The following is a 24,855-nucleotide window of genomic DNA, read 5'->3' as shown; positions in this document are numbered from 1 at the left end:
ACAACGAGGGGGGAAATTAAGAGTTGGATGCTTAACCGACCGAGACACAGTCGGTTGTTGTTGTTGTTTTTTTTTTTTTTTTTTACAAAATTTCTTCGACATGCTTCACTGTAGAGAAATTTGCTTTCTAGAGGTAGAGATAATTCATGAAGCAAAGGAGATGATTTCTAGAACAGATTCTTTCTTGAGCCTCTTCCCTAGAAAAGCTCAGACGCTGATACACATTCCCCTAGCACGCACCTTCCCAGACCTGACTCCTTGCTCAGTAACTCCCAAGTAGACGGCACCCAGGGTTACAGTACAGGTGTGTCTCCTTAAGAGACAACCCCCGCAGGGCGCCTGGGTGGCTCAGTTGGTTAAGCGACTGCCTTTGGCTCGGGTCATGATCCCGGAGTCCCGGGATCGAGTCCCGCGTCGGGCTCCCTGCTCGGCAGGGAGTCTGCTTCTCCCTCTGACCCTATCCCCTCTCATGCTGCTTCTCTGTCTCTCTCTCTCTCTCAAATAAATAAATAAATAAAATCTTAAAAAAAAAAGAGACAACCCCCGCAGAGCACAGATTTTCTAGACAGCCTACATCATAGTCTCACTCATCCTAATATTCAATTTGAGAAAATACGATTCTCATATCTAGTCTTGTACTGAGGCCTATGGAGTTTATTAAAGGAAGTATTGTTTGTAGAGGTTTATTTTTTTTTGAAGATTTATTTATTTGACAGAGAGAGACACAGCGAGGGAGGAAACACAAGCAGAGGAAGTGGGAGAAGCAGCAGGCTTCCCGCGGATCAGGGAGCCCGATGCGGGGCCCGATCCCAGGATCCACAGATCATGACCTGAGCCGAAGGCAGACGCTTAACAACTGAGCCACCCAGGCGCCCCAGTAGAGGATTTTTTTTTAAAGAAAAGTATTAAAATTCTAGAGCTTAGTGTAAAACAAAAAGAGGGAGAAAACCCAACATCTGAAATGTCTGGTAACCAAAATGAGAAACACAAATTTTCTACTATCACTCAAAGATGTAAAACAAAATAACAAAAGAGAGGAAAATAAAAAGAAGTGTGTGATAATTCAAATCACATGCAGGATTCCATTAACTTTTTTTTAAATCTACATGTGAAAGATGGTCTGAAAATGATGTTCAACGCTAACTGTTCAAATAATTTTCTCATTAGGGATTTATCATCTCCTGTAGCCTGTCGAGAGGTTAAATGCCAAAATGAATGTACAAATATGGAAAGAAACACTTTCTGATTGTTGAGTATCGATATTACTGTAATGAATAATGAGCCATAATCTTGAAATTTCATCAAAGTAAAATGAGTATTGTTTTATATTCTGGCATAAAAAAGTTCCACAAAACTTTCAGAATGAGAAAAAGGTTCAACCTCAAAAGTAAAACTCACCACCAAAAATACATAAAAATTTATTCCAACAGGCATAAGCCTTTTGGAGGGCAAGTTATTTCTAGAGATCAAAAGTCTTCAGTACATGTATATACTTTGATGCCAACAATTCCACTAGCACAGAACTTACCCTAAGAATATAATCACAGATATACAAAGGTTTATTAATGATAACAGACAATCCAATAGTATTTATGGCTGTGGAAAACTGGAAGTGACTTCTGTGTCCAATAACTGGTTAATTAAGTTATGCTATATATAATATGATGGAATTTTTTAGAACCATTACAGTTTGTGCTTAAGAGTAAGGATTCTCAATAAGGTGGACATAGCACAATCAACCATGAGGCTTTTTCAATAAACCACATGCCCCTCCAACCTCTAGCATAACCAGGGCTGAGGGAGGGATGGTCCCTTGGGTAAGCTGGGTGGTGCAGTGAGCCACTGTTACTATGGGAATGTGTCATATCTCTTAAGTGTACTGAAGAGGCAACCAGTATGTAAGAAGAGTATTTTGTTATATGGTCTAAAAAAAAGTGGGCTATGTGAAATTTACATAAAATTAACCATTTTAAAGTGTACAATTCAACGGCATTCAGTACATTCACAATGTTGTGCAGCCACCATTTCTGTTTAGTTCCAAAACACCATCACCTCCCCCCACCCCCAAATCCCCATACCCACTAAGCAGTCACTGCCCAGCACCTGGCAATCACCAGTATACTTTCAGTCTCTATGGATTTACAGATATCAATACCTATTCTAGATATTGCAAATAAATGGAATCATCCAATATGTGGACTTTTATGTCTCTTTTTGCACATGGTATATCCAACTGTCCCAGCACCATTTGTTGAGAAGACTACTCCTTCCCCCACTGAATTGCCTTGGCACTTCTATTGAAATCAACTGACCATAAATATAAGGGTTTATCCCTGAACTCTCAGTTCTGTCCACTGATGTACATGTCTACCCCGGCCCCATACTAGTACCAGAATCCTGATAACTGTAGCTTTATAGTTGTTAGTGCAAAGTACGAGTCCTCCAACTTGGTCCTTTTTTCAAGATTATTTTCTCTATTCTGGTCCTTTGCATCTCCATATGAATTTTTAGGATCAATCTGTCAATTTCTGTTTAAGAGATTGTGTTGAATCTATAGATCAACTGGGGAAACACTGTCATCTTAACAATACTGAATCTTCCAATTCATGAACACTAAATGTCTCTCCATTAATTTAGTTTTTCAATTTCTCTCAGCAATATAAGTTTACAGGTCTTGCACCTCTTTTGTCAAATTTATACTTAAGCATTTAATTCTTTTTGATGCTGCTGTGAATGGAATTGTTTCTTAATTTTAAGATTATTCATTGCTCATATATAGAAATACAATTCAATTTTGTATACTGATCTTGTATCCTGTGACCTTGCTGGACTTCTTTGTTATTCCTTTTTTTCTTTTTTAAAGATTTTATTTATTTTAGAGAGAGAGCACAAGCAGGGGGAGGAGGAACAGAGGGAGAGGGAGATATTCTCCAGCAGACTCCACACTGAGTACACAGCCTGATATGGGGCTTGATCCCAGGGGCCCGATATCATGACGTGAGCCAAAACCAAGAGCTGGACACTTAACCGACTAGCCACTCAGGCAGCCTTGTTTGTTATTTCTATTAGTTTTTTGTGGATTTCTTAAGATTTTCCACATACAGGATCATGTCATCTGTAAACAATGACAGTTTTACTTTCTTTCCAATCTGGTTATCTTTTATTTTGTTTTATTTCCCGATTGTACTGGAGCCTGAGAATTTGTATTTTTTAATAGGTTCCAAGGTGATACTGATGCTGCTGGTCCGGGGACCACACCTGGAGAACCACTGCTTTAAAGAATGTGTATCTCATAATGGAAATGACACTTGAGGCGAGTAATGGAAGAGAAGTAAATATTACAATATACTATAAGTGTAAGATCTTCTCTACATACTGTGAGGGAAAATGATAATCAAAGAATAGTCTAAGCATAATTACTTTGGAAGAAATACATAAACAGAGATTATCCAGTGAGATTTTTGGTGTTCTACACATTGTTTGTATGTATGTATGTGTGTACATATATATGTACTTATTTATTTATTGATTGATTGGATTGTAAACTCTGTGTCCCATGTGGAGCTTAAACTCACGACCCTGACCAAGATTAGGAGTTGCATGCTCCACTGACTGAGCCAGCCAGGCGCCCCGTCTATATATTTTAAAAAGCTTTAAAAAACTTTAAAATGTTAACGTCAATGACTAGAGAAAAGCTAAAATGGTATGGAGTGTCCATTTTGGAATTACAGTTATTTATAAACAGAGTACCAAGTCAAAGGTATTAACATTAGAATCATAATAAAATAGGGGCGACTGGGTAGCTCAGTCAGTTAAGTGACCAACTCTTGATTTCTGCTCAGGCCATAATCTCAGGGTCGTGAGATTGAACCCCGAGTTGGGTTCCGCACGGGTGTGGAGTCTGCTTGAGATTCTCTCTCTCCCTCTTCCCCTCCCCCTGAATGCACTCTCTCTCTCAAATAAATAAATCTTTAAAAAAAATCATAATAAAACAGTAACAACAATGGGTAAGGTTAATAACGAATAAGTGTATGGAACACTTATGACAGCCACATATTGTTCTAACTGCTACATTAATTCATTGAATTCTTACAGCCCTATGAGTTAGCTATTATCGTTATCCCCATCTTGTAGCTAAGGAAACTGAGGCACAGAGAATTTATTTATTTAAAAGATTTTATTCATTTATTTGAGAGAGAGAGAGAGCGTGCGCGCGCATGCCCAGGAGCAAGGGGGAGGAGCAGAGGGAAAGGGACAAGGAGCCTTGCGCTGAGTGTGGAGCACAAAGTGGGGCTCGATCTCACAACCGCAAGATCATGACTTGAGCCAAAATCAAGAGTTAGATGTTCAACTGACTGAGCCACCCAGGTGCTCTGAGGCACAGCGAATTTAAATGACTTGCTCAAGGTCGCACATCTAGGAAGTGTCAGAGCCACGATTCCCCCAAGGCAATGTAGCTCTAGAGCCCACTCTTTCCCATAATGCTGTACTCCTTCTGTTTCTTCTTGCCACAGACGATAAAAATTTCCTTCCTCTAAGTAATAAAAGCAATTTTCTACTGCTTTCTGTGAACTTCCCTTTTAATCATTTCAAAGGGAGTCATAAAAATTAGCTTGTTGTGCAACACTTGAGGAGTTTAAAAACAGTGTCTGGGTAGAAGGATGGGTACCTAGCTGTTCACTTGAAAAAAAGGTGTGTGGTGGGTTCTGAAAGCTAGCAAAGTTGCAATCTCTGTTCTAGAAGCTCACAGAAGAGGAAGAATGAGGATAATGAGTTCCTTGAGGAGGGTAGGCATAACATGTTTTAGCCAGGGTGGCTGAATCACACAAAGGAATAAAGCCTTACCAGAAGCTGAAAAAAAATCTCAATGACAACCCTGCTGATGTTCCTAATTCTAGGTTGTTTGGTGGGTCTTGAAACTTTAAATAGCTCTGCAAAAGGATGTGGTAAGTTCATATGACCCCTCTCTGCTGGAACAGCTTTGCCCTGTCCAAATGAATCTTAGTCACCACTGTGGCTATTTTAGGCCCGAGTCTGATTTTGTGGCACTGGGAGAACTACAGCATGGGTTTCTTGTGATAGGACAAACCTGAGCCCTATGGTAAAAGGCCTGTACTTGCGCAATGAAAGGTTCAGCCCCAGACAGGGCAATGTCACAAAGGCCAAAGCAGTAGTAGAGTTAAAAAGGCTAGGGAAGAATTGAGGGAAAAAAAGCATAATTAATGGTTTCTTTGGGGAGGAAATGAACTTCAAAAACAGCTGACCAAATTTCACTTTGGATAGTAAGATTTTTTTTCTCTCTTGTAGCCTATATTGGTTCAGGTGTATATCAAAGATGGGGAAACTTCTTTGGGCGCCATCCTGATAATGGCATGTCATTAATAATTATTTTTGCCAAGGACTTTTAAAGCAAACAGAGAAGAGCCAGTTTGAATCCCTGACTGCAAAAACAATTAGGGCAGAGGCTTAACTGAGAATCATCATCACCAACAATGACATGTTGCAATTTCCCTTGCTGGAGAGTAGCACAGTCCAATAGGACTTTTTACAATGATGGAAATGTCCTATATCTGTGTGGTCTGATTCGGTAGCCACATTTGGTTACTGAGCACTTGAAATGTGCTAGTGTGACTGGGGAACTGATCTTTTAGTTTTATTTAAATTTCACTGATTTAAATTTAAATAGCTACACGAGGCTACCAGCTATCACGATCGACAGTTCAGCTCTATAGCATAATATTGTGGCCTAGTTTCCCCCAAATTCATATAAATGTTCTTCTAAATCTAGACTTGTATACAATTATTCATATATTTCAGGGTTGGATAGTGAATGGTATTGTGATTTATGACATATCTGAAAACTACGAAGTTTTATAGTTGGCAGGAGTCACGGGCTAAGGAGGACTACTAACCAATCAACCACTTAGAGGAGAGAGTTAAAAATTATTTTTTTATGGTAATAAAAAATAATTCAAATATAAGTTAATTTTAAGACCACAATATGAGTTTCCTCTGTTGGGAAGAGCAGGGGGAAGGCAAATGCTGTCGCATAAAATTTTTGAATAGTGCCTGGGTGGCTCAGTTGGTTAAGTGTCCGACTCATGGTTTTGGCTCAGGTCATGATCTCAGGGTTGTGGGATCGAGCCCTCTGTTGGGCTCCAAGCTCAGCGTGGAGTCTGCTTGGGATTCCCTCTCCCTCTGCCCCTGCCTTCTCTCTTTCTCTCTCAAATAAATAAATAAATAAATAAATAAATAAATAAATAAATAAATAAATTTATTTTTTGAATAGTGCTAAAAGACTCCATTATTCTTGTTTGGTGTTTTTTTCAAAACCTTTTAAAATCAAATGGGCTCTCCATATGAATAATCATTTTTTTTTTGGTGAGGTAGAGGATAAGAGAGTGGTAAAAGGAGAAAGGTACCTAGAAGAATAAAAAAAAGGTGAGAAAGGTAATTTGAAAATATTTTCTAGTAGACCAAGGTAGTGGGGATTTTTACTACTTTGTGATGGTTGTCCAATTCTAATCCAGTATTGTTTCCATTGAGCTGAACTCACATTTTGTCAAAATATTTGAGAAAATGGAGATGCCTGGGTGGCTCAGTTGGTTAAGTGTCTGCCTTCAGCTTGGGTTGTGATCCCAGGGTCCTGGGATCGAGTCCCGCATTGGGCTCCCTGCCCATCGGGGAGCCTGCTTCTCCCTCTCCCTCCTCTGCTTGTGCTCTTTCTTGCTTTCTCTCTCAAATAAATAAATAATAAATACTTAAAAAAATTAGAAAAAGTAATTATATCTCTGCTATGAATTTTCAGGATAATACAAATCTAAAATGTGATTAATCTTCCATTTATTATAACCTCTTGTTTAGATTCACACTTAGATATTACCTTAAATGATTTAAAAACCAAAATCTTATTGAAATAAGTTTCAGAAGTGAGAATTTAGCTGTAAGAAAGCTTTTTGCTGATTTCTTTAATTACCTTTAGTTTCCTCCTTGCATTGAATTTCCTCAGTTGCTCTACTGTTTCTGGAAGATGAATCTTGTAGGCATAACGATCCCGCTCCTTTAAAAGAAGAAAGATAATGAACATATGTAGCCATTTAAAAAAGTGAAGAAACTTAATCGAAAACAAAGAATAAAGCCCAAATTTCTTAAATATGAAACTTAGATTGAATTCTAGAATACTGGAGATTTTATTCCATGATACTGGTAAACATTTTCAAATGAAGGCTATTAAGGTCAAAAGTGATAGCAAAATAATCTTTTCAGCAATAATAAAGGCTAAAATAATGGGTTATATAATTTTCAGGTATGGCTATATGGCTAAGATAATTAACCATAATTATGAAAGTATGAAGTTACCTTTGATATGATCTTGTCAGGTAAAACGAGCACGTGAAAAATTAACTCCACAAATGATTGAGCATTTGGAGTCATCTGGAATAACTGGATTTTTAAAAAAAATCACAGTATCTTTGAACTAGAACAAACTTTTCAAGGCCATCTAATTCAACCATTTCCCCATGTGGGATCCTCTTCAATCCCTGATGGAGGATTATTCTGTTTGACCTTGTCCAGTAGGTGATCATTATTTTACGGCAGCTTATTACAATTTTAAGAAAGTAAAAATGTTCTTACTTAGCCTGGGCCCATACCTGGCTTGTTTGGGCTAGCTCTGTCCTCTGTGACATCACGGAGCAAACATACTACCTCTTCCATGTAATAACCCTTCAGTGGCTAAGAGGGTGATCATGCTTTCACTAAGTCTACTCTGTGATGTCTCCAGTTGCCTCAACTATTCCTCATGTATATTTTAAACCTCTTGTCAACCCATTTTAAACCTTTTTTTTTTTAAGATTTTATTTATTTATTTGACAGAGAGATAGCGATAGCAGGAACACAAGCACGGGGAGAGGGAGAGGGAGAAGCAGGCTTCCCGCTGAGTAGGAAGCCCGATGTGGGGCTCATGACCTGAGCCGAAGGCAGACGCTTAACGACTGAGCCACCCAGGCGCCCCTCTTGTCATTCTTCTTAACACCCCCTTTAGTTCTACTCTAATTTGTCAATGTATCAGATTTGGGTAAGTATTCATTTCAGAAATATTTCTTCAGAGCCTACTATGTGCCAGGCATTGTTCTATGCACTTGGGATACGTGAGTAAACAAAACCAATGCAGATTCAGGCCCTTGTGTAGCTCATGTTCGAATAGGAGAAGAAAATACAAAAAGGCGAATTATGGAGTATGATGAAAGTGCTATGGAATAAAGCAAAAAGTAAAGCAGAGTAAGAGGGATTGGGTACACTGCAGTTTAAAATAGGATGGTCAAAGTAGGCCTCACTTACTGTGAGGACACCCAAAAGTGGTGAGGGAGTGGTCTAGGCAGGGAGAACCACAAATCCAAAGGCCCAAAGTAGGGAGTGCACCTGGAATTTTCAAGAACTAGCAAGGAGACCCATATGTGTGGAGTAAATAGATCAGATCAGAGAGGTGACAAGGCTGGGGTAGGCCATAAAAAGCCTTTTATTCTGAGTGGGAGAGGGAGCCACTGGAGAGTTTTGAGCTGAAGTGACATGATCTGACAACTTTAAAGGAACTCTCGGTTGTGTTGAGAACAGATTAGAAGGGAGCAAGCGTTTAAGAAAAAAAGGGGGGGGCCAGAGAGACCAGTTAGAAGGCAACTGCAGTAATCTGGGAGGGGGGAGATGATGACAGATGAAATCAGATGGAGGGATGCCTGGGTGGCTCAGTCGGTTAAGGCATCTGCCTTTGGCTCAGGTCATGATCCCAGGGTCCTGGGATCCAGCCCCGCATTGGGCTCCCTGCTCAGCAGGGAGCCTGCTTCTCCCTCTGCCTGCTGCTCTCCCTGCTCACGCTCTTTCTCTCTCCCTGACAAATCAATAAATAAAATCTTAAAAAAAAATCAGATGGAAAAATAAAAAAGGTGAAAAGGAGATAGATTCTGAATATATTTTGTTTTCTGCAGAAAGTTTTACTGAGATAATTAGCATATAACAAACTGCATGTTTAAAATGTATAATTTGATCAGTTTTGATGTATATAAGCATAAAAGCATCACCACGATCAAGATGATGAATATACCCATCACTCTCAGAAGTTTCCCCAGGTCCATTTGTCCTCTCCCTATCAGTCCCCAGGCAGCCACTGTTTCTGTCACTGTAGATTGGTTTGCATTTTCTAGGATTTTATATAAATGGAACCAGACAGTACGTACTCATTTTCCAACTTGTTTCACCCAGCATAAAGGTTTTGAACTTCATCCATCAAGTTGCGAGTATCAACAGTTCAGTCCTTTTTATTGCTGAGTGGCATTTCACTGTAAGGATATGCCATAATTTGTTTATCCATTCATCTGTTCATTGACCATGGGTTGTTTCCAAATTTTGGCTATTACATAGAAAGCTGCTATGAACATTAACATACAAGTCTTTGTATGGACATGTATTTCATTTCTCTTAGGTAAATACTTAGGAGTAGACTGGCTGGGTTGTATTATAGGAGTATGTTTAACTTTTTAAGAAACTGCCAACCTGTTTTCCAAAGTATTTTACATTTCTAAAGCAATGTATCACTTCCAGTTGTTCTACATCCTTGCCAATACTTGGTATGGTTAGTCTTTTTGATTTTAGTCATTCTGATACATGTGCGTATAGAGATCTCATTGTGGCATTATGTTGTATTTCTCTGATGACTAATGATGTTGAGCAACTTTGCATGTACTTATTTGCCATCCACGTATCTTCTTTGTAGAAGAAGTGTCTGTTCCAAATATTTTCCCATTTTGAACTGGGTTGTGTGTTTTCTTATTATTGAGTTTTAAGAATTCTTCCCAAATAGGGAAAGGGGATTGATAGGTACAAACTCCTAGTTATAAAATAAATAAGACACAGGGATATAATGTACAGCAAAGGGAATACAGTTAATAATATTGTAACAATTCTGTACAGTGACAGATGATAGCTAGGTTTTATTATGGTGGTCACTTCATAATGTATATAAATGTTGAATCATTATGTTGTACACCTGAAACTGATATAATATTGTATGTTAACTACAGTTCAAAAGAAGAGATTCTTTATGTAATCTAAATATGTAAGTCCTTTATCAGATACTCCCACAGTTCATAGCTTTTCATTTTCTTACAGTGTCTTTCCAAGAACAGAAGTTCTTAATTCTGAATATATTTTGGAGGTGGAGAGTACAGGATTTTCTGAGAGATTGATGTGGGGTGTGAGAGAAAGAGAGGAGTCAAAGACCACACCAAGTTTTTCAGTGTGAGCAACTAGGAATCTGACACCAACAGAGATGGGGAAGAGATCAGGACTGTAGCTTTGACTATGTTATGCTTCAAATATCTAAAGTGGAGATTCAAGTAGGTACTTGGACATACAAGCCTGGAGTGCAGGAGAGAAATCTGGGCTGGAAATGAATTTTTGGAGGGTCATAAACATTTAGAAGGTATTAAGTTGGCATTTAACTCTGTCCCAGCCACTGAATTTGGGACTTTCACAGGCATTATCCCATTTCTTCTCCTTTTCTTTTTTTAATTAAATAGATTTATTTATTTTAGAGACAGAGCATGCAAGAGCAGGGGGAGGGGCAGAGGGAGAGAGAGAATCTCCAGTAGACTCTGCTGAGTACGGAGCCTGACTCGGGGCTTGATTTAATCTCGAGACCCTGAGATCATGACCTGACTTGAAATCAAGAGCTGGACGCTTATGCAACTGAGCCACCCAGGTGCCCCTCTTATTTATTCTTTACAACTATCTAAGATAGTAGAGATAATTCTACACATTAATTATCTCAAAAGTCATGGCTCAAATGGACATAACTATCATCATCATAGTTAGCATGTATTGAGTGGCTTATTTTTTTTTTTTTAAGATTTTATTTATTTATTTGAGAGAGAGAATGAGATAGAGAGCATGAGAGGGGGGAGGGTCAGAGAGAGAAGCAGACTCCCCGCTGAGCAGGGAGCCCGACGTGGGACTCAATCCCGGGACTCCAGGATCATGACCTGAGCTGAAGGCAGTCGCTTAACCAACTGAGCCACCCAGGCGCCCTATTGAGTGGCTTATTATGTGCCAGGCATTGTTCTAGTGCTTTACATGTTTATGTTACTTACTCTTCACAACAAGGTAGGAACATATCATTATATCCTATTATGCAGCTGGGAAAAAGGAGATGCATTATACCTGATGAAGATGAATTAGTATGAAGTGGGCCTCTTAATTTTCTTAATCTGGATACTATATAACATTTGTAAATTAAGTTCAAGATCACATTATTTTATAACTAAAAATCCATGTTTGCATGTGAGCCACTTCTAAAATTAATGTTTTGGTATCATGTGCTGACAAAATTTATTTTTGAATTTAAATGTAGAATTTTATAGTCAATCCTGTCAAAATTTCACCTTATTATCATTGAAATTCCTAAGGAATGAATACAAACCCTTTAAAATTTATTTTCTATATTAATGACTAAATGTAACGAGTTCTACTGGAGAGCAAAATTATATTTTTCTTGAGTGCACATACAATGCTTGATGTCAAAATGACTACAATTTGCACATCTGCCAGATTCTATATGCTAAACATCTTGGAAATGATTTTATTATCTTTAGGGACTTAATCTTTTCCTGCACTAAGCCAGAACAGGTTCACCAATAGAAGACATAAGAATTTATCGAATAATTAACTAGCAGAGACAAGCATAAAATTAGCATTCTATAACAAGCAATAGAATCTTTTAATGGATTGCTGTTACTGTGGAAGATGGGGTACACACACACGCACACACACACACAATGGACTATTACTCAGCCATAAAAAAGAATGAAATCTTGCCATTCACAACAACACAGATGGACCTACAGAGTATCATGCTAAATTAATTCAGACAGAGAAAGGCAAATACCATAGAATTTCACTTATATGTGGAATTGAAAAGACAAAACAGGGGTGCCTGGCTGGCTTAGCTGGTAGAACATGTCTCTCAACCTCAGGGTCATGAGTTCAAGCCCCACATTGGACATGGAGCCTACTTAAAAAAAGAAATAAGACAAAAAAGAAAGACAAAACAAATGAACAAACAAAACCAGAAAAAGAATCATAAATACAGAGAACAAACTGGTAGTTGCCAGAGTGGAGGGTGGTGGTGGGGGAACAGGCAAAAATAGGTGAAGGGGATTAAGAAGTACAAACTTCTAGTTATAAAATAAATAAGTCTTGGGGATGAAAAGTGCAGCACAGGGAATATAGTCAATAATATTATAATTCCTTTGTATGGTGACAGATGGTAACTGCACTTATTGTAGCAAGCACTGCATGATGTACAGAACTGTCGAATCCCTATCCTGTACACCTGAAACTAACAAAACATATGTCAACTAAACTTCAATTTAAAAAATTGTAAAAAAAATTTTAAGTTGTGTTATGCCTGGTGATATTTAACCAACATATACTGAAAAACAAACATCAAAATGGGCTTTGTTTTACTTTTTGAGTAAAACTTGCTTTTGCATTTTGATAGAATAGAGGGGAAAACAAGTAAACCCAGGAAGGTCTTTAACACAAGAAGAAAAAGAACCCAAATGAAAAGGAGCTGTATAATAGAGCAGAAAGACAGTGATTTTGGAGTCAGAAAGACTTTTGTTCAAATTCTGGGTCATTTAGGTACTGGCTCTATGACCTTACATTCTCTCAGCTGTTTTTGAAAACTAATCTTACAGGATTTTTAGTAAGATTAAATGAGATGCTGTATAGGTACATGATCGGCTTTAATGGTGTTATACGAAAACAATGGATCGTGGATCACCACATCAAAAACTAATGATGTACCGTATGGTGACTAACATAATAAAATAAAATAAAATAAAAAAATGATTATTTTTGTTAGTCAACATGTACAAACCTCTGATGTAAAGTAATTTAGGAGTGCTGTAAGTATGTACATATGCATGTATCAACAAACAGCTTACTAAATAAGTTTGGTTGTTTTCTAAATGATAATATTTTTCCTATCACATAAGAAAAAGGTAAAAATAAAATATAGTAAACATTACAGGGGACCAAACCTGTGACCCATTTCTAATTGTCTTTATTTATTCACTGTTTCCAATAAAGGGCGAACCAAGTAACAGCATGTTTTTGAATGAAGAGTCTAAATCTTCTGTGTCTAGTACAGTAGCCACTAGGTAAGACTAAATTTAAATTCATTAAAATTAAATATAATTAAGGGATGCCTGGGTGGCTCAGTTGGTTAAGTGTCTGACTCTTGGTTTCGGCTCAGGCTGTGGTCTCATGGGTTGTGAGATCAAGCCCTGAGACAGGCTCTATGCTTAGTGGGGAGTCTGCTTGAGATTCTCTCCCTCTGCCCCTGCCCCCATCTGCATGTGTACTGTCTCTCAAATAAATAAATATATCTTAAAAAAATTTAATATAATTAAAAATTCAGTTCTTCAAGTTGTACTAGACACATTTCAAGCATATGGCTAGTTGCTACCACACTGGACAGTTCAGATATAAAATACTGCCCTCATGACAGAAAGTTCTTATTGGACAATGCTGGTAGGGAGTCTATTACTACTGCTGAATTGAGGTTAAAATCTGTCTGCATTTTGCTTAAACTGATATTGCTTAACATCTTAGGTATATGTAATGGAAAAAATTTCCACTGGTATTAAAAAAAAAATAGTGTCTTCAGACTCCTTGTAGTCTCTGCAGATAGTACAATGGAGATTGGTTTTCTAGCTAATGCTGAGTGTGAGAGAAAGACAGGGCCTAGGGAAAGTGGCTTGAAAGACATGTGGCATGTCTTTCATGCGCGGGCGCACATGAGCAGCGGGAGGGGCAGAGGGAGAGAGAGAGAGGGAGAGAGAGGGATCTCAAGAGGACTCCCTGCTGAGTGCAGAGCCAGATGTGGGCTCGACTCACAACCCTGAGATCATGACCTGAGCCAAAACCAAGAGTCAGACACTCAACCGACTGAGCCACCCAGGTGCCTCTGGTGCAGAATTTTAAAGGACTCCCTTTTTCAACGGAATAAACACTTCTTTTTCCAAAGCTTAATTTTTTTAAATTTTGATTTTTATTGTTATGCTAATCACTACACATTACATCATTAGTTTTTGATGTAGTGTACCACGATTCAGTTTGTGCATAACACCCAGTGCTCCATGCAGAACGTGCCCTCTTTAATACCCACCACCAGGCTAACCCATCCTCCCACCCCCCTCCCCTCTAGAACCCTCAGTTTGTTTTTCAGAGTCCATCGTCTCTCATGGTTCGTCTCCCCCTCCGATTTCCCCCCCTTCATTCTTCCAAAGCTTAATTCTTTAGAGTTCTTGATAACAAAGAAATTACTTGCTTTCCCTTCTAAATCACTGACAGAAGGCTCTGAAAGCTGGAGAAGAGGCAGACTAGGGAGGGAATCCCAGGACTTGAGGGGTGATCCTTTGGTGATATTGCTGGGAATTTTTTTTTTTTTTTTTTTTGCTTCTTAACATATCCTCGCTTGGGTGTGAGAGCAGCCCGCAACTGGGAATCTCCAAGGACAAAGAACACAGATAAATGAGCCCCAAGAAAAGCCTACTCTCTTTAGCCAAGGATGGAGAAGAGGTTGGCTCTGCAGGACAGAACCCTTTTGATTGCATCCACCCTACTCCAGGGAAACACCATGAAAGAAGCCGACTTCTTCCCCCTCAGAGCCCTTTCCACCCTCCCAGCCCTGCCTGATGCAAACAACAGCGAGGAGGAGGCACTCTACTCCTGAGAGATCAGGAGCAGGATGACAAAGAGAAGAGAGCTGGGGAAGGGGGTCTTACAATCTATGTATGAAGTCCTTGGCACATCCGCAATAAACCCATGTATAAAACCAACCAGGATCAACACAGCAAGAGCTTTAAAATGACACTATGGTATGGAATACCTCCCAGGTTTCAGATTAGCAGTGCACAAGTGGGGTAGACCGGACTAGTACCGCAAAGGCTTTGGAAATGAACTACAGCCCTAAAAGTGGGCCAGGATGTGTGTTCTGAATTTAATCAGGTTAGCTGCCTACTAAAATAGAAGATTTAAATAAGAATCATAGTCTCATAATATAATGATACTAAAAATGTCCAGCATACTATCTAAAATTACTCTTCATGCCAAGAACCAGGAAAATCTCCAACTGAATGAGAAAAGACAACCAACAGATATCAACACAGAGAAGGCACAGATGTTAGACTCATCCAACTGGGATTTTTAAGCAGGTGCTATAAAAATGTTCCTAAAAGCAATTATGAATGGTTAAAAAAATGCTGACATTACCAAGTGCTAACAAGGACACAGAATGACTGGTTCTCTCGTACCCTGCTAGTGGGAAAGAAAAATCATATAGCCACTCTGGAAAATGATCTGGCAGTTTTTATAAAGTTGAATATATACTTACCATGGGATTAAGCAATCCTACTCACAGGTTTTTACTTTGGAGAAATGAAAATCTGTATGTAGATGTTTATAGCAGCCTTGTTTGTATTAGCCAAAAACTGGAAACAACCCAAGTGCTCTTCAAAAGGTGGATGGATAAACAAAGTCTTGTACACACACACAGTGGAGTACTATTCAGTAATAAAAAGGAATGAACTATTGATCTACACAACGACTTGGATGGACCTCAAGGATATTATGCTGAGTAAGAAAACCTAATCTGTGAAGTAATAACAAATATGTAGGTCTCTGACCCCGGTTCCTGACACTGAGCCCTAAAACCCTTTTAATAGGGCTGCTAGGAGAATTTTGTTCTAACATTTAGTCTTTGATCCCAGCTCCTGATGCAGAGCTCCTAAAACCCTTGTAATTTCCTAAGTGATAAGAGCACTAGGAGCATCTTCTGTTCTAATATTTGGTCTTTGACTCTAGTTCCTGACAGAGTTCCTAAAACGCTTGGCATTACCTGAGTGACAGCAGTGTCTGTTTTAATGAGGTGATTCTTGGTGGGCTCCTGGATGGGGGCTGGTCACTAGAAAGACCAAGTCATGATTACAAGGTTGGAATGTTCAGCCCACCCTCCCATTTTCTAGAGAGGGGAGAGGGGCTGGAAATAGAGTTAATGATCAATGCATGCCTACGTGATGAAGCCTCTGCAAAATTTCCCAAAGTATGGGGTTTGGAGAGCTTCTGGGTTGATGAACACATGTACATGTTGGGAGCGTGGTGTACCCCATCTTCCATGGGAACAGAAACTTCTGCGCTTGGGACCCTTCTAGACCTTCCTCTGTGTATCTCTTCATCTGTATCCTTTACCATACTCTTTATCATAAAATAAACTGGTACACATAAGTGCTTCCCTCAGTTCTGTGAGCTGTTCTAGCAAACAATCAAACCCAAGGTTGGGGTGGGTTGGGTTATGGGAACCTCTAATTTGTAGCCAAGTCGGACAGAAGTCGTGGGTAACCTGGGGACCCACTACTTGCGATTGGCATCTGAAGTGGGGGACAGTCTTGTGGGACCAAGCTCTTAACCTGTGGGGTCTGCATTAATTTCAGTTAGTGTCAGAACTGAATTAAAATGTAGGACACCCAGCTAGTGTCAAGAGAATTGCTTGGTGTAGAGAAAAAACCCAGACACACCTGGTGTCAGAAGTGCTGTTGAGTGTGGTAGCTGTGTGAGAGGAAAAGAGAAACACCCTGGAGATGTCAGTTTCTCCTAAACAGTTACATTCTGTATAATCCCATTTATATAATACTCTCAAAAGGACAAGAATTATAGTGATGGAGAATGGATCAGTGGTTCAGGGGTTAGGGTTAGAGGGAGGATGTGATTATTAAGGAGTAGCATGAGGGGTGACAGAGCACTTCTATATCCTGATTATGGTGCTTATACACTTCCATACATGTGATAAAATTTCCTAGAAACACACACACACACACACACACACACAAACTGGTGAAAATTGAATAAGGCCTGTAGTTAAGTGTTCCATCGTCAATTTCCTAGTTATGGTCATATAACATATCATCACTGGGGGAAAGAATGGTGAAATGTACATGGGAATTTTGTATTGTTTTTGCCATTTCTTTTTCCAAATTTTTTGAAGATTTTATTTTTTAAGATTTTATTTGTAAGCAATCTCTACACCCAACATGGGGCTCGAACCCACAACCCTGAGATCAAGTGTTGCATGCTCTACTGACTGAGCCGGCCAGGTGCTCCTGTTCTGCCACTTCTCTGTGAGTCTAAAATTATTTCAAAATAAAAAGTTTACAAGAAATCACTTCCACTCTACATGTGTGACTCTCCTGGGGGCTTCCTAATTCCAAATACCTCGAATCACTCACTGAGCCTCATCAGTTTTCCTTCCTTAAAATCTCAGTCTGTTTCTTTCCCACTTCCACCTTTACTCCCTGGGTGCAGGCCCCTGTTACCTCCTGACTGGACAGCCATAGCTTTTACCGGCTGTCTTTGCCCCCAGTGCTTGCACCCCCAACAGACAACCTACTTGCACACAGAGTCCAAAGGAATTGTATGAGCTTTACTGCTTGTACTGTATCATCACTCAAAAGCTTGCAGTAGCTTTTTACCATCTACACCCTAATATCTAAAGTCCTTAATTTGGCATTCTGGACTGTAGGTATTCTTCCCTCAAACCAGAATTTCCAGTCTATTACTGCACGATCCTTCAAAGAGCTGACATTTGTACTATACTAGTTTGCTTCCTGTTCCTACCCCCACATGCCCTGAACACTTGGTGATGTTTTGCCTATGCTCCCCTGGACCTCTCTGGAGCTCCAGATGACCGTGAGCTGGGCCCATACTTCTGTATTCATGTGATGCTTCTCCTCTGTGACTTCTTTGAGCTTATTTCTGGGTGTTTATGTTGTATTAGTATCATCTGAAAACCCGTTTCGCAGCCTGACTATGCCTTTCTCTCTTTGGTGTGACAGATTTTTCCAAAATTCAAATTGACTAGCCTGATAGCAACACTCTTTTCATGATTTATTCTAGCCAGTGTACGTTAGGGTCTACATATGAAGGCTACAGAGTGTGAAAAGAGCTCAGTCATCTATAAGGAAAGTACAGTTTTAGTTGGTCCTATTTTTGCTGGAATGAATATTCATAGCAAACACCACTAATTTAGATAAAGGCGTTAAACATAGTATAATTTAACAATCATAAGACATTCACATATTACTTGGTCTATTTACTCAAATTCTTTTTCGATATGACATGATTGAATAGGACATTTTCTTGTGGTTTTACCAAAGAAATAAATCTTTTTTTTTTCTTTTGACACCCAGTCATGGTATTATGACTTTGGGCACTCTTCACTACAAGGACGTTCACCATCTTATTTCTTCACTTTGCAGTTATGCAGGAGTTTTTCATATATAAACTATAGCTTAAATTTAGTCTTTACAAAATTAACACCAATTACATCCACAGCAATGATTCATGAGTATACATGGACAAGTATTTAACTATAAGAAGCCTGTTTGCAACAGTTAGATAACATTCTTATGGAATTCTTCCATCTCCAGATGGCACCTAAGCAGTGAAGGTAAATTGTAGTTCAGACATGGCACATGATTCTGAGCTCAAATAGCCTTCTGGAACTTCTTCATTTAAGTTACTGACATTTTCTGTCTGTTATCTTTCTGATGCCAGAAATCTATTATGTATTAAGCTCAGATTATTTAGAACGAGAACTACAATCACTGCAGGGAGAAGGGTTTCCAAAAATAAATGTTAATCAGGATACGCATGGTAATGAGAGCCAAATTTTCTAAAGGGTCTTAAAAATGACTAATATGGCTGCCATTTTCATTGTCCTTTGGCATTTAAACTAGCTTCTAATGAACAAAAGATCCCCATTATGGAGAAACTGAGACAGGCAAAGGAGAAATAGGAGTCCCTCCTACACTGGTCATTTCTGGGAGAAAAAAATACTAAGAATGTATCTAAGAATTGCTTACCTACTCTTTTCTGGGGGAAATCAGGAATAACTAGAACCAAATATTTTAAGCCAAGAATAATTAGAGCTGTGTATCGGAGGGTTGAATGCAGATTTGATAAGTAATATTCTTTTTTTTAAAAGATTTATTTGAGAGAGAGGGAGGGAGGGAGGGGCAGAGGGAGAGGGAGAGAGAGTCTTGAGGAGACTCCACACTGTCCCACAAGCTCAGAGTCTGACGTGGGGCTTGATCTCACGACCCTGAGACCAGGACTGAGCCGAAACCAAGAGCTGGATGCTTAACCTACTACACCACCCAGGCGCCCTGATAAGTAAAATTCTTGACATAGACTCAGGATCCATTGGAATCTCAAAACTGTTCTCTAATATCATCATCCATGTCATTGCCACTAACATACATTATTAATTTACATTTTAATATATCTTATTTTTGCATAATTTCTAGGGAAGTAGCATGGTGTAATACAATGAACATTCATTTGTTTATTCATTAAATAGTAACTAGTATTTATTGAGCACCTACTATACGCCAGATACTTTCTAGAGTGCTGGACGGAAGTGAACTGACAGCCCCAAATTCCCACTGTTCTGCAGCTTGTATTTTACAGAGGGTAAATAGACTACAAACAAGTAAAATATAGGTATGTCTTATGGTGACAAATGCTATGGAGAAAACTAAGGCAGGGAAGGGGGACTGGGAATACTGATGGCAGGGGGCATTCCTTCTCCCTAATTTTATTTATTTTTTTAAAAGATTTTATTTATCTATTTGACAGAGAGAGACACAGTGAGAGAGGGAACACAAGCAGGGGGAGTGGGAGAGGGAGAAGCAGGCTTCCCGCTGAGCAGGGAGCCCGATGCGGGGCTCGATCCCAGGACCCTGGGATCATGACCTGAGCCAAAGGCAGATGCTTAACAACTGAGCCACCCAGGTGCCCCTCCTTCTCCCTAATTTTAAACTGAGTGGACAGGAAAGCTCTTACTAAGAAGCTGACAGTTAAGCAAAGATCTGAAGGTGGTGAAGGAAGAAGTCATGACTATACCTGGAGAAGAGTGTTCTAGGCAAAGAGCATGACGAACACAGAGGCACTGAAGCCAGAATGTGCCTGCTGTCTGAGGAACCACAGTGAGGCCAATATGTGGGGAACAGACTAAGAGGAGAGTAGTAGGGGATGAAATCAGAGAGGTATTAGGGGGCGAGACTGCACACTGGGCTAAGAAAGAATCACTCTGGGGAGAGGCCTGGTCTGAAGATATAAATTCAGGACTCATAAGAGTACAAATAGCACTTAAGACCATTAAAACTAGATGAGGTCTCCAAGGGCTTGAGTGGAGACAGAGAAAAAGAGGAGCAAGGATGGGTACAGTCAACTTAGTTCTAGGAGTTTTGCTATCTACGGGAACAGAAACTGGAAGGGGTTGTGGGGTCAGGAGGTGTGTGTGTGTGTGTGTGTGTGTGTGTGTGTGTGTAATAAAAACAAACAGTAGCATATTAGATTCAACAGAGCCAGAAAAGTGATGATGCAGGAAAGGGATGCTGGAGTGATGTCCCTGAGTAAGTAAAAGACAGAGGATCTCACATGCAAAGGAAAGCATTGTGGTAGGTGCAATTAAAATCCTGGTTGCACTACTGATAACTTGCTGGAATTACTGAACTGTAGAATGTCTTAACCAAATAGTGCTGTTTCATTGAAGTCCCAAGTTACAATTTCCTTAAAATTCACTTGCAAGATGGGATAGAGAAAGAATTTTAAAAATCGAGCTTCTTCCTAAAACAGTAAATCCGTATCTAGTTATCTACTGAAATAAAAATAATGTTATGACCCATACAGTCACATCCAAAGGAAAGATCACAACTTTGTGTCATAAACACAGCAATACTTCCCTTGTTCTTGTTGCACAGCTTTGGGACATGTGTCGGTGGAGAACAAACACGCCTTCCTCCCTGCTATGTTCTGCCTTAATTTGCCTCTGTTCCCTCTGATGGCTGAATGTCACTAGAATGGTATATTCTCTGCTCAGATATTTACAGAGGCTGTCCGGAAACAGCAAACAAGGTGAACAAAACTCAAAAAAAGTGCCCAGAAAAGAGGTGGGAAGAGTCGCCCTCTAGAGTAATACACTGCTGTCGCTGGAAGTGTTCACACGAAGCGTAGATGGCCACCTATGGGCTCCCGTACCTTAAGCCATGGGTGATTCAGTGCTTCATAAACAGTGATCCTTTCAGCTGGATCCAGCATCAGCATGCGACGGACTAGGTCTTTGGCACTTTCAGAGATATGGCTCCACTGCCTTGGATTCATCTGAAGAGAAGGAGAGGAAAATTCCATAGTTACCGTCCAGTGAGAAGTTAATATGCACTACGATGTAACATTCCTATGCTGTTTCAATGTGAATAAAATTCTCAAAGAACAGAAATCTGATTCTGAAGGCTTGCTTTCTAAGGAAGAGGACAAAGTCAAAAGTCTGTGGTGGTTGTTGCTCCCTCTATGAGATTTTGCATCAGTAAATATCCCTTACATATGTTCTTGTTGTCACCTAAGTTATAATATTTTTAATAATTGAATAGAATGCTCATGACTGTAGTTTCTACCTTAGCTAAAGAGACTAGTATTTTGCTCTAAGAAAGGACTAAAATTAAATTTTTAAATTAAAAATTTTAAAGAAATTTTAAAACATTTTCTTTTTAAAAATTGGAATGTGCAGTAATTATGAAGTTATGCAAAGTTCTTAGTAGGATATTTTGGTCACTGTACCTCAATTTCAGTATTTAGGAACAAATATACTGTTACCACAGGCCCTACAAAATAGCCAAATCACTTGTATATTGTCTTCAGTGAAGTTACTTTTGTTCTTCTTACAGAGATGAGAAAACCAAGTCACAAGGTCAATTGACGAAAGTCAAACAAATGAACAAAAACCATGAGTTGTTCAAAAGACATAAGACTTGTGAGAAAGTGGATCTGGGAGGAAAAGAGTAAGACGGCTCCTGGGAAAAAGGGTATGTTTGAGACCAGGAAGCAGAAAAAAGGGAAGGGATGCTTAGGGTTTGTAGTTGGGGAGGTCAGTGGGGACAGGCAGGGAGAGACGAGTAGGGTTTCATTCCTTATTTAATATCAAGAAGCTGACTGATTGGGTGAATTTATGTGAGCTGCCTGGTCCCAGGAGCTAGCGATGCCATGGCTTGAGCCAGAGGAGACCTAGGTCACCTTCTAAGGGAGAAAGATGGAGAATAAAGTCATCACAACTTAAAGCCAAATAAAATCACAGCTTGCATCACAGTACACAGGAATCATTATAGTTGGCCAAGGGTTAGCATTAGACACTTCGCTCTGGCTATTGTGAGGCTCTATACTTATAGATGGGGAATGAAAAATGTTCCTTGTTCTTTTCCTAACAGGAAGAATTCCAAACAATAGTCACTTCTGCTTCTCAGATCTCTTAACTAAAGTGAGTGCCATATTGCCATCATCCTATTAAAATTGTGATCAACTGGTCCGTTTGAAATAATGTAGATGGTTAGATGAGGCTTAGTCTTGTTCCCTCTTCCCCACCCTGGAGCTGATGTGCTCCTTAAAGTTGGAATGATCTGTCCTCGGGGAAAGGGGTTGAGAGGTCATCTGAAAGTGGTGGTAAGATTTCTGAGGTGAGTAGAGGTTGAGAAGTATATGCCCTCATCGTATTTATGAGGGAGTCTGATCCAGGCTTTTCCTCTTCCTTTGGCTGAAAGAGTAGCTGAAATTAATCTGGGAGGTTGAGTTTATAAGGGGAACAAAACAGGACAACAGAACACTCTCACTTCTTTGTATACTAAATCCACGGGTGCTTCGACTCCTGATGTGGAGCTACCAACTGGCTATGTATAACAAAGAAGATGGCACTGCATCTTGTACATACTTTGAGAAATACATTTTTGTCTTTTATAAGAAAGTTCATTGATATTAAATGTTAGCATATATTCCAGGCAAATAGTAGTCTCGGATATCTACCTGAAAAGATCAAGTAAACTAGCAAATGAGAATAAAAAGTTAAAGGAAAATCATGTAAGACCAGCAGTAGTTGATAAACTATGACAGTTTTTAAAAGATGCCATCAAGATTTTCTTGAAAATACCCCCAGAGATCAAGGATTTTGCTCATAGTTCTTAAACCACTGGGGTGATGAAACTATATTTTTGAGGTTGGCTTCAAAATAACCTGGTAGTATGTGGAATATAGATAAAACCAGATTGGCTAGATGTTGCTAAGTATTGAAGCTGGGGGTTCACTGTACTGTTATTTCTACTATTTTTGTTTGTTTGAAATTTTCAGTAACAAAAAAATGTAAAAATAAATGCTGACAGAATCACAGCACAGTATGTGTGTATATATACACACATATGTATGTATATATATACATATACACACACACATATATGTAAGGCCCACCAGGTTTATCACTGATGGTAGAGATGGATCTTTACTTCAAACGAAGCTGCTGAAAACGTGGGGCTTTTGTATAAAAAAAAAAAAAAAAAAAAAAAGCCGTGAATCCAAGTGAGAGGTAAGGCTAGCCAAGTAAAAGAGTAAATAAGTTATTAACCTCAAGGCTTCAAACCTTCAGGTGCAGAAATTATGATATAGCTGTTACGTCCATCTGACTTACTATAATACTAAGAATGGGGGTTTAAAAATCATTTAATTTTTGGCATGAGTGAACGGTCCAAATTTCTTACAAGGAAACAAACAAAACTATCCAATGCTTTAAAAATAGAGAAAATCAAATACCAGAGGCCGTTGGAACAAAGCACATTGTCTTGGAAACCAGGAAGTTAGCAAGTGAACTAACATAAAGGAAGATTCTATTATTAGCAAATATATAGCTCCAAAAGGCAGGTGGGAGATTTTAATATATGGTACCATGTCAGAAGTCGCTGGGAGGATAAAATGAGTTCATAGGAGTGCTTAGCACAGTTCCCGGCACATACGAAGTGCTATGTGTGAGGCAGCTATCATTACTGCTAGCATTATTATTATGCTGGTGCATGGCTAATTGTGTTTGTTTTCCTATGTTAAGTATCTGTGATTTCACTTGGCCAAATTCGACCAGAAAGCCATGGCCACGCATTCCTCAGAGCCACTCACAAACTTCCAGGGATTCGAGGGGGAGGACTACTTACAAGCAGTTTCTGAGATATTTAGTTACCTTGGAAGGATTGATTTTATTCTCCAGTGGCCAACTGACTCTAAGAGAAGCAGAAAAACCTGTATTTCAAACATCTTTCTCTGTTAACAGAGTCTGTCCAACCAAAATAAGAGGTAAACCTGCAGGCTCTTATAAGCTGGTGATGCACAAGCCTAAAAATGAAAGTGTAACTCATTCTCACCTGCTCACCTCTACAAGTTTCACTTATGGTTTCAAAGGACAAGGCTACAACCCCGAAGCTACTTCACCTTTCATTTCTCCCCCCTCCCTTTTCTTCAAGTCCCTTATAAAATTCTAACATTAGGGAGGAAATGAAAACTTAACAGGTCTCACAGTTTTGGAGTCTGGTGTTACCCGAACCTGTGTGTTTGGTTTTTATGTTGCCAGGCATGGCTGAAAATGAAACAGTGCTTCTCTTGAATAGAAAGTAGGGGTTTCAGTAATATGGGGCAAAAAAGAACTTCCCCAACATAAGCTGTGCCGAGCTGGTATCCAGACACACACTCCCCCATGTTTCCCATATACAGCATTTGATTCTTCGGCCATACGGGATGGTATAGGGCCATGGAGTGTAAGAGCTGGGGCAGTGAGACCGACCTTAAGCTTATTTATTTCCAAGCATACCTTAGGTCTTTTTGGTATAGCCACTCATAGTGTCAGTGACGAATTTTTAATTTTTTAATAAGGAAAGTAATAAT

General features: G+C 39.3%; 1 protein-coding gene across 4 annotated transcripts in view; it reads right to left on the bottom strand.

Annotated features, from left to right (window-relative positions):
- Positions 1-24,855, bottom strand: part of CASK (calcium/calmodulin dependent serine protein kinase) — a 362,770-nt gene that overhangs the window by 107,740 nt on the left and 230,175 nt on the right. For all 4 annotated transcript variants that reach the window (XM_044911949.1, XM_044911950.1, XM_044911952.1 and 1 more), the window contains exons 8-9: positions 21,154-21,276; positions 6,977-7,060 (exon numbers count right to left, since the gene is read on the bottom strand). In XM_044911949.1, the coding sequence (XP_044767884.1) occupies positions 6,977-7,060; positions 21,154-21,276 (207 nt within the window). The remainder of the gene's footprint in view (positions 1-6,976; positions 7,061-21,153; positions 21,277-24,855) is intronic.

Source organism: Neomonachus schauinslandi, chromosome X, assembly GCF_002201575.2.
Source record: "Neomonachus schauinslandi chromosome X, ASM220157v2, whole genome shotgun sequence".
In the NCBI taxonomy this organism is placed as follows: domain Eukaryota; kingdom Metazoa; phylum Chordata; class Mammalia; order Carnivora; family Phocidae; genus Neomonachus; species Neomonachus schauinslandi.
Note: the sequence above shows the minus strand (reverse complement) of the source record. Positions and strands in the feature narration are given on the sequence as shown.